Source organism: Anthonomus grandis, chromosome 10, assembly GCF_022605725.1.
Source record: "Anthonomus grandis grandis chromosome 10, icAntGran1.3, whole genome shotgun sequence".
NCBI lineage: Eukaryota > Metazoa > Arthropoda > Insecta > Coleoptera > Curculionidae > Anthonomus > Anthonomus grandis.
This window is the reverse complement of record NC_065555.1, coordinates 10,676,917-10,688,394: the sequence shown is the minus strand read 5'-3', so window position 1 is coordinate 10,688,394 and position 11,478 is coordinate 10,676,917. Positions and strand designations below refer to the sequence as shown.

At 29.8% G+C, this 11,478-nt stretch overlaps 1 protein-coding gene across 1 annotated transcript; it reads left to right on the top strand.

The window, feature by feature from the left end:
• Positions 1-4,195: 4,195 nt before the first annotated feature.
• On the top strand, positions 4,196-6,421 carry LOC126741099 (uncharacterized). The gene is made up of 2 exons (XM_050447421.1): positions 4,196-4,337; positions 5,514-6,421. The coding sequence occupies exons 1-2, from the start codon at positions 4,290-4,292 to the stop codon at positions 6,168-6,170; spliced, it is 705 nt and encodes a 234-aa protein (XP_050303378.1). The 5' UTR covers positions 4,196-4,289; the 3' UTR covers positions 6,171-6,421.
• The last annotated feature ends 5,057 nt before the right edge of the window (positions 6,422-11,478 follow it).

Below are 11,478 nucleotides of genomic sequence, written 5' to 3'. Positions count from 1 at the left end.
TGCAAAACAAAAACACTATTAAATAAGTAATGTGTGCATACACCCCATAAACACAAACCATACCTTAAATGGGACTCAATTAAAGAAAAATAAACGTTTCTCGCCATGTCAAAATCAACCTCTCCTGCGACTACTTTAAGAGCATAACAATTTGCTGATTTCTACACAATTGCGTGATATGGCCCTCAAATTTTAGTTTATTATCAATAAATAAACCAAAAAAATTATTTTTGTCTAAGTTGTTTAGAATGTGATTCTCCAAAAACACATTTAAAATTCATAACACTAGTTTTTGAAATATTTAAACACAGTTTGTTAGATTCACACCATTTCTTGATTTCGACAATATCACAATACACAATCCGTCACAATAATTACTTGTAACGGATGTGGTTATCTCATATTTGTTATATTTAAATCGTAATATTAAATTGTAAAGTCTTAAGAATCAAAAATGTTGATGCAGTATGGCACCCAAGTCTATGCATTAGACGACTTACAACAATTTTTCCTCTGGTAGGCCGATGGGTTCAGGGTAAAATTCGATTTGAGTTGAGTTTTTTCTTAAGATTTCTTTTATTGTTTCTTCCTTAAAATTAAAAATGCAAAAATATATATTTTCATTCAGCCGTTGAAAAGGGTGCCACATAGTTTTTTTTAAAGAGGAACTATGAAACCTGTTAACTTCTAATATTTTGTTGTTTTTGATATTTTTCAATAGTCGAAAACGTGTTAAAAAGAACCAATTTATAGTAAGCAGGGATGATGAAATTTCTATTTTGAAGCTCGAAAAGCTGAAGATTTAGGTAGAGCTTATGGTGTGAGCTTAGTAACCATATGGGGAATATTAAAGAAACACAAATTTGTGCCATATTTGATCTGGGTCATAGATAAAAAAAAATTATTTTATTAAGTTTTAAGTTGTTTGCTGTCGCCTCCGGTTTAATTTGGTGAAATTGCCTTAAGTTTCTAATTTTAAATGGAATATTTCGATAGAAAATAATACTGTAAAAACATGTTTGCTTGAATTTAACACTGAATTTGTTCGAAGCACTATTTTTAAGTTAAATGTGTTATTTAATTGGAATATATAATATTTAAACGGCATGAATTAATTATGGTGAGTTATGATGATACAGATAATACAATATGAGTGGATCCCTCCTTAAAGGATAATTACGAGCGTAGGGTGAATTAAGGCTGACTCAAATGAAGCTATTAACTAGTTGTAATTGGGTCGTTATTTCGTTTGAGCCAGCCCGAGTATGGAAAGTAGCTTGTCGATAATTATTTTAATGAGTAAGTAAAATATCGGTATACAAGCGATGATATCTTGACGTAACCGATGTTTTAATATTATATGTACGATATTATATTTAGCTCTAAACAATTTAATCGGAAATCTATAACTGTATAACTAAGTTATGTACATGTTTAAAAATAATTAGTTAAGATAGTGGCGCATATGAAATTACTTTATATGTTTGGAATAACTCTGCTTTAGGGTTTATGAATTTGATATTATCCCAAAAAGAGTAAATCGCGAAGAAATCCTTCATTTTAAAATATGTCCTCTATTTGGTAAGAAAGTGCCCATCGTCGAAAACCCTGATGCAATGTATTTTGGGGTAATTAATTAATAAACGTTAGGAGTGTTAGAATTTACTATCAGATCCCACAGGACTTGGCAAATGCGGCCTGAAGGCTTTTGGCCTTAGTAATTAGAAATAGTAAAGATTTCGCTAGCGTAAATACTTTTACAATGTTATATAACTCGATGATACTACACAAATTATAAGTTTTCATATAATTTATTTTATCAATTATTAGCGCACAATTAAAGGCTGGCCAATTTGCATCATTATCAGTTATCAAAAAAAAAACACTTAAGCTCGATGATTTTCTGTTATTATGTATATTAATAATTAAAAGGATTAATTAATAATATTCAGAAATATTATTTTTTATTATCAATCTTCTACATCTTCAAAACTCTATGAAGTTACTCAAAAAGTTACCTAAAAAGTTCTTTTAAACGTTTACAGTTTTACAGGGCAGTTTGTATTTATAGCATCTCTAATATCCATTAAGCAGGGGGAAATTGTGGAGCAAACATGTTCAATCTTCAAATTTTTCCCTTTAGGTCTTTAATGGTCTTAAATCACCGATAGATATCTTATTAATTACTTTTAAAATGTATATCGAATTTCGTCAGTTCTACTACAATGTAGAACTGACGAGAATTGACTATCGAGAAAATCAAATAGAATAATAAGTGAATTCAGCGTGATAAATATAGGGGGTCAATTTAAAACATTTTCAATGCAAATATCTCTGAAAATAGAAAAGCGAAATTTTGAAACTATTTTGTTCAGTTTTGTAATTTTTACACATATGAAACCTTATTTACTCTGTAAAGAAATAAGAAAGAATTCTAATTGTACTAATTTTTAATGATTTTAAATTGTTGACGTTTTTTGTCAATTTTGAAACGCTATCTGTTTTGAACTGATTAATGTTTTAATTAAAAATGTGTACACAACTTAATTATTCTTTATACAGCTATAGGTTTCGGTCAGGACTTTTTGGTGTTAGCTTTTATATTGGTTTTTATATCGCACACCAATAAATCACCGTGGACTTAAGTTTTGATCATCAAAGTTATCACTGACAAAATGTTCAAAATATTTCAGTCCCTCTGTAATAAAAGACACTAAAAACTCTAGTTCAGATAGGAAGCAATTTTTCAAGTTATCAATTTGGTCTTGAATTTTTTTATGAACCTCAATTTATTCTTTCAATATGTATTTCAAGTAAGAAAATGCTTGGTCGTATGTATAACGAATAGTAACAATCCGCCATATCGCTTTTTAGTCTCTAAACTTTGTAATAGACAAATTGATGACTTCAGCAATAAAATAAGCAAAAAACGCTAGCAGCTTAAAAGAATTCAGGATAAACCAAAAATATTTACTTATGAAAGAAATATAATTAGAATTGATAATGTCTGTGACATGAAGACCTTTCTATTAATGATTGAATTAAATTCATGAAACAATAAACCTATTTATTTGAGTTTTTTATCGCAATTTATATATTAAACCATGTATTTATCGACACATTCATATTGTGGAGCTCACTTGCAATAATGCTTTGATATTTTAGGGAGTTGTTTATGAACCTTTATACATTTTATGATGGCAAAGCATTGTCCTAGAAAATACCTTGGAATTTAAAAACAATTTTATATAAAAATTGGTTTTTGTGTAGCAATATTAGTCCGGGAGCCCACTGCAAAAAATCTAATCAAGAATATATACGGCCATATTTTATCTAAAAAGATCAGTTGTACCAAAGTTTACTGAATAAATTACTATTATGGTGATGATAAAAATGATGAAAAAAAAGAGTATCGAGCTATTAAAAGAGAAAAATTCCGAATCCAATAATGTCTGTTGTGGCACAAGAAACGAGTGCAATACTCCACGGCGTGCGCTCTCGAGCCGACTCTTGCGAGTCGAGTCGAATTTTCTTTGCAGCCACTGGAGTTTGCCACGGTCTAGGCAAGGCGGCAAGGGATTTTTGAAAACAGGACATCCAGACCGATCGAACGGTTATGGTTGATTCAAATTTAAAAATTTTTTAAACAATTTGTATCGCCTACAACTCCACGGATACGAGTTTGGCTGCCAATGGTTTATTGTTGTACAATGTACAACTGATCTTTTTAGATAAAATTTGGCCGTATATATTCTTGATAAGATTTTTTGCAGTGGGCTCCCGGACTATATATTTTACACTTTATAATTTGCTTATGAAAAGAAAACTTACTTTTAGATTAGAATTTGTAATATCTTATAAGAATACAAAGACATACTCTTTCTCTTCTTTCTAATTCTTTTTATTAAAGCACTTTTGACCCTCTTCTGAAAACATAAATGTCTACACTAGCTAAGGACAGAAATCATAAAAAATATCTAAATTTCTATTAATCATCCTCAGTTAAGCTTTGGTTATATTATAATGACCTTAAATACTCGTTTCTTTTCCTCCTTGAGTTGAAATGGGTTGAAAGATGCGTCCACTCCTTGTCTAGGCATTTAACATATTATTTTGAGCACTGTGTACAATTCACTTTCGAATAAAAATAAATTAAAATTAATAATTCATATAAAATATGTATTATAGTCAAGAGGCCTCTTATAGCACTTTTATCTGATTATTACACTCCATAAATAGGAAAATATTCACCTTTCAAGTCAAAAGAATCAATCAGTCAATCAATAAAGATGAGTAAGACAATTGTAGTTATTTTGATTGGATTTCTGGCTATTCAAGTAAGTGAAAGTATTATATATTTTAGAGCGTACAATGTTAGGATAATAGAATTCTTCATATTTTAATAGTTTGAATTAAGTAATAATTTTTGGTCTTTTTAGCATACTTTAGTAGAAAATAATGGATGTTCGTTTTATAAATTAATTTGTCTAATTAATTTTAATCTAACTAATTTTACGCAGATGGGTAGAATAATGAATGTTCTGCGAACACATTAGGTCTTATACTGCTTTTTTTAAAGATTATAAAATTTTTAAAATATGCCTTCTAACGTCAACTAGAAGATGCATAACTTGAATTTTTATGATCTTGTTCTAGAATGTCCTAACATTTATAATGCATGAAATATTTTCTTCTTTATTAGTAAAAACCTCTCATTTAATAAAATGAAACACGAAATTATGTGAATGGCATATAATCAAATTTTGCTTTATGAAAATAAATGAGTCCCTCCACGAAAATAGCTCTGCATTTTATTGGAGACATCCTTATTATAGAAAGAAACATGTCTTAATAATTATTTTCTTTTAGTATTTTTTATATTTATTTGATTGTATTCCCTTCATGTATTTTCCCACGGTTAAACTCGAAAAATTTTCGAATTAAAAAATTTGCGAAAAATGTTGAAACTGATTAATTTACCAATAACGAAAAATATTTTAAATTGCTAAATGATACTTAAATTTCATATTGAATTTATGATTAAAAAATCATAAATTCAAGAGTTGTTTCGTTCGAGAATTTTTTATCATGATTTCAAAGATTGAACCTGTGACTAAAACGTAATAAATTAATTCTGAATAAAAATTTTTAGATTTTGAAAATTTGATGAGTGAAAAAATGAGTTTTGAAAATATATTTTTTAGTATTTTCTGGTTAGAATGTGGAACTTTTAACCCACGTCCGGTACTTGGTTAAACTTGGGTTCAGCAGCAAGACTTTTCTAATTTGGTCGCTATTCTTAAAGATTACTAATATTTTACTTAACCTATTTATAAACTAATAAATTTAAGAAGCTTTAAAAAAATAAAACTATAATAATATATATGTGATTTAGTTACGAATAAATACTGGATAATTACATTATTTCTAAGATTCGTGCTGCTAAATAGATTCTTGCATTTACGGATTAATCATTTATTAATATAATAAAGATAGATCATTTTATTTTGTAGGTTAGTCATCAATCTCCGGTCAACGATGATGATAATATTGTGTCTATGTTATCAACAGTCTACGAGAAATATCTAAAATTAGCCGATTCTGTCATTGACAGTATCAATGTCAGTTTATATATGTATGAGGAAGACAAACAATATTTCCAGGATGCTACTCTAGGAGAATTGCTCCCAATTTTTCTAGATTACAATCACCAATTCGTAGACATTCTTAGAGAACTACAAGCTGAATCTGACGATGATGTTCAAGCTTTTATCCAATGTCTTAGGAACGAAAGAGCGAGTGTTGATCAAGCTATCAATAAAACTTTTTACGATGTGGCTGATTGTGGCTTCTCCGCATTCGACGAAGCACTTCCTTACTTGAAGGACATTATGACAAATCAAATGGAGGTTCATCAGAAAGTTCAAGACCAAATTGATAACTTGAAAAATTGCTCCGCATCTGAACTGGAGTGTTTAGTATCTTTTATTAATGAGGGATATAGTGCTCTGAAATATTTTGAAGATTTTGTTAGTGATAACCTTGCTTCTTGGACCATAACCTTCCTTAGACTCTTCGGTGATTTGTTAATGTGCGATACAAAAACCAATGTAAAAGCTAACACCAAACAAATCTTGGCCGAAACCTATACCTGTATAAAAAATAACTAAGTTGTATACAAGTTATTAAATCAGTTCAAAAAATATAGTGTTTCAATAATCTAACCTAGATTAAGTTTTATAATTTCCCTTAAGACTAACGCCTATATATTCCAAAAGAAATTAAGATATCGCTAAAGTGATTTGGACGCTAAAAATGTCATGATTCAACATGTTTATATTATTCCCATAGACTTAGATATTATAGATGTTGTATATATAAACTGCCCTGTAAACATTCAATAGAATTACCTTTTGGATAACTTCATAGGTTTTTTTGCGTCCAGAAAAAAGAAATTAAAGATAATTGCAGATCATTATCAATGAAAAGGAGAACCGTAAAAAAACATTGGGTTTAGTTACTAAATCTCCTAATTCAATAATATACATTATCACAGGAAATCATTAAGCTTAAGTGTTTGATAATTAATAAAATAAACTCAAATATTTTATTATATAGTATCAGCGAGTTATATAACATTATAAGAGTGTTTATGCTAGTGAATTCGGTTTTGCCAACTCATTTTGTGTATAAAAGTAAATCCTATTATTCCTTTAAGTATTTGATTGTATGAACTTACTGCACAAAGGCATGTTTTTGAAGTTATTTTAAAAAATTACTAGATTTTTGGGCCTGGTCTAAGAAACTTTACACTTACCAATGTGTGTTTTTTTTTAATTTATTTGTTAATGACGGGATACCCCATTACATAAATTAATAATATAATAATAGCACTCTAGAAGCTAACCTAAAGTTATCCAAGATAATAAAGTTAGAGACATAAACTTAAAAGGTTCAAACATTAAAACTATATAACAGAATTGACCAACTGCTTTCTAAATAATTTCACTGGCAGGACAAACACTTTAATGTTGCAACTCTTTATGAGTTTACACTAACGACCTATGGGAGAATTATGACCATAGTAAAACGGAAAGATTGAAAAGCATCCCTTCTTATGCTAATTGGTAAATCTAAGTTTATGCATTCCAACAGGTTGGTACAATCTAAGTAACCATTAATTAGCTTATGTTCCAACGTAACCAGATGTAAACGACTGCCAATTATTGCATAATGATGATCAGAAATAAACAAACCCATAGTGAATGCGCAAAATCTTAAAAAATTATTCTGAACTCTTTTCACAGTCAAGTTGTGTACTGCCTGATAAGGTGACCAAACTATGGAGACAAATTTTAGCTTAGAATGAACCAGACACCCTTTATAGTAACCAATAAAACATTCTTACAATGCTTGAGAATAAATCTAAGTATTTTTGACGATTTAACTGTAATTTCGATAAGATGTTCATTAAAAGATAAATTCTCTTGAAAAAGGGCCCTCAAATATCGTACTTTGGTTACTTATATATTTTAAGTGTTCCTCACTAAATAAGATAGGAAGTAGAATGTTTCCTGACCTCCTTATAAAAGCTAATAAAATAGCACTTCGACACATTCAATCTAAACTTACTATCCACACCAATCGGGGAGTCTATCCAAGTCTTCCTGCAAAAGTGTCTGATCCTCTTGACAGTGAATTGTTTTCATAATTTTAAAGTCATTCAATTCAATTCAGTTTATTGATGTCAGGATACAAAGTATCCACATAAGTCACATCGGATAAAATATAAAATACTTAGTTAAACTAAATTCTATACTTGATAAAATAATACACATATTAAAATGTAAAACATTACATATAAAATACTTTATTACACCATTACTTAATGGTTTATATCTATCTAAGAATTCCATCATTAAAACAAAAATAAATAAAAACAGCAAAAGCCAAAGCAAAATTGTTCGGGAAGCAATTAAAGATAGTATTTACAAATAAATTAAAGAAAATTGGAGGACAATATCCCCCTTGAGGTACCAATAATTGCTTCAGATAAAAAATAACCTATTTCCACCCTCTGTTGTTAATTCACGATAAAACTAGCGATCCAATTCAGAGTAGCCGCACCAAAACCCGAATCAAACAACCTACTCAGAAAAACTCTATGATCAACTCGATCGAAGGTCTTTGAAGAATTGAATATAAATCTATATATACGAGTATAAATTGAGTCAACTTGTTTAACATCCTCCAAGGTATTGATCAACCTATTTTGATATAACAATAAATTTGTGACTGTCGACCGACTAGAAAAAAAAGCCATGCTAATGCATATTGACTAAATTTCGACACATCCACCTCAATTGATCACTTACCAAGGTATCAAGGAGTTTGGGAATAGAGGAAATGCAGACACCTCTCTAGTTTCTGACCTCGATCCTTATTATCTGTCGGGAAATACAGAATTTTTGAACCAAATTTGAAGAGGTTTAACAATTGTGGAATTATATAGAATAAATTATATACAGGGTGTCCGGAAAGTCAACGATAATACTGAAGGGGCTGATGGAGCAACTCATAAGCACCCAGAAAAACATAAAATGACCTTAGTAAAAAATCGATGGTTTTCGAGATATTGGCACTTTAGTGGAAGTCACCAAAATCCTACTCTCGGATCAGATTTTCGATTGTCACGCTTTAAAAATAGATATTTTTTAGAATCTCTTTTTAGCTATGCAACACTGAATAGCCATTTTACTGATCAAAGACAAACATTAAACTAAACGGCCAACAAATTTAATAAAAAATCTATTCTAAAATAAAGTATTACTTATTTTTATTTTTTAAACTTTGAATTTCACTGCTCATACTGGACCAAAAAATTGTACGGCAACCCGGCTAATACCTTAAAAAGTTTGCTCATTTAATTTAATTTTAAAATTACCCAATATGCTTTAAAAAAGCTTTACTGTTATTGTGATAGAGTGAAAAATAAAACTAATCTACCTTATGAAAAAAATAAAACAAATTTATATTTATGTTATGTTCAAAAAATATTTTTATTTAACTTAAAAAAAAAATTAAAAATCAAATAATATGTTCGAACTGTCTACCACCAACGCAAATGCAGGCGTGGCATCTTTTAATAAATGACCTATTGATCCATCTTGCATTCCTGGCAGCGTTAAGATCTTGGCCTGCATCATTTATTCGCTGCCGTAATTCAGCAATATTATTTATTGGTCTTGCATAAAACTTTTCTTTTATGCAACCCCGGAAAAAAAACGAGGGGGTTTAGGTCTGGAGACCTGGGAGGCCATAAAATTGGACCAAGTCGGCCGATCCATCTGTTGGGGTATGTTTGGTTTAAATACCGACGAACTTCATGGGCATAATGTGCCGGGCAACCATCATTTTGGAAACACATTATTCGGCGACTGGCCAAAGGAACATCTTCTAAAAGAATTGGTAGATTGTTTCGACAAAAATTTAAATAAGCCTGCCAGTTCAAATTTTCTCGTAATTCGAATGGGCCAATTACACGTCCGTTCAAGATACCGGTCCACAAGTTTACTTTAAATCGGTACTATGACCTTTCTTCTCGAATAGAGTGGGAATTTTCCAACGCATAAGTGTGCAAATTGTGCAATAATTTTAATTTGATTTCTGTTTATGCTTGCATTTGGCATTGTAATTATTGTTACAAAGTTGCCTTACTACCTCGTCTTGGCCGGATTATTCTAAATAATTTATATTTGTACATTATTGAACATTCTGTTTAAATTCAAGAAATTAATAGAAAAATCTATGTTAAGGTTAAGTATACCTATAGTTGTGATTTGAGTACGCTAAATAATCAGTAAATGATTAGAAATAGTAAGTAAAGTAGTGAATATAAGTTGCTTCCAAAGTTACTGATGGCTTCTGTGAATGTCCAGAATTCTACGCCATAGAATAAAACAGAAAATACATCGCATCTTAAGTGCCTTACTTTTCTTTTAAGAAATATGTTGAGGCACTCATTTTGTGAAATACCGTTCTTACTTTTCCTAAACGATATTTTATGTCTTGTGCACCGAATCATTCTTTAAATATTATAAACCTTTAAATATATAAAGTTAATATTAAGACCATATTGTTGACTGTACTTGCAGTGCTTCCAAGCTACTATTCGAAATTATCTGTATAGTGCAAGCCGGCCTCTTCCAGTAAATATCCTGGATGATCATCACGAATGGCGTCTCTGTATCTCTGGATTAGGACTTGAACTCCAAAGAGTGCGTCTCTAAATCGGACTTTAATTATAAAACCAAATTGGTTTTCGAATACCTGTTCTTGCATTTGTTGTAAATTCTTCAATGATTATAAGAAACAATTTTGGCATATGACTCATCAAACTGGTAGTCCGATATTCGTCGTACTTCTTTGCTCCAGGTTTTTGGGCAATCCAGGATATTCATTTATAATGCAATAGCTTTAGAAAGGCAGCCTGTATTATTGTCTGGTCCTACTGGTTTTTTTAAATTTGTTTTATTGCTATCTCTACCTCGTAGAAAAGTATGGATCGGCCTGTAGCTTCGTCCGTTTAACAATGAGTGCGTGACCTCCGGTCTTTGATCTTCAAAAAGCTTTTATAAATATGAGTTCCACCTGTTTTTCAGATCTGTTTATGATGATTTTTTCATTAAAGATTTATTATAAATGAAAATGTATTTATAATGTAATAACAATAAAAATGAGTTGTATCAATTTTTGTCAACCCAAATGTATCCGCTTTAGACCCTTGACTAACTGGGTTTTACGGTAAATCGGCCTTTGGTCGCTTTTTTAAGAGCCCGATAAAAACCTTATCGAATTAAAGGATCTAGTCAATGTATAAACTTTAAGGATATTATTTAAAAATAAATCTTATTAGTAGAAAGGTATTATCATTTATATATTATATATTTGGTCTGTATATTCGATTTTATACAACTACCTACTATAAAATAGATAAACATAAAAAAGTATAATATGGAGTATTTATGAGCTCAGATCCATTATTCGAAAAAACTGAATCTATGTTATTTATTTAAATTAATAGTTTTTGTATGTAAACATGTTATACTAAATAAATTTGATGTGACTAACATGATGTAACCATTGAAGTGGATTGGAGACTAATAAAATATCCGACTGTTAAAACTATAAGACTCCCTACGTTTCCTTACCATATATTATATCTAAATATTACAGATGTTATTTCCAAACTCCGTTATTCCATAAGCATTAAAAAGGATTTCTCCTATGAGTTCTCAAACTTCAAATCTGTTTAAAATATTGCCACTACCAATTTTAGAATTACAGAAATAAGCCATATGATTAGATTCAATAAAATCCTTATAGAATTTAATTATTTTTAATTTGAAATTGTTTTACTAAAACAAACTTACAATAACTGCTTAACTAAGTATATATTAGTTAGTTTTTAATTTGGTA

Bases quoted from the DNA above. Each gene is read 5' to 3' on its own strand.
- LOC126741099 (XM_050447421.1), top strand. From the start codon at position 4,290: ATGAGTAAGACAATTGTAGTTATTTTGATTGGATTTCTGGCTATTCAA. The intron at 4,338-5,513 runs GTAAGTGAAAGT...TTTATTTTGTAG, and splicing joins TTGGATTTCTGGCTATTCAA to GTTAGTCATCAATCTCCGGT.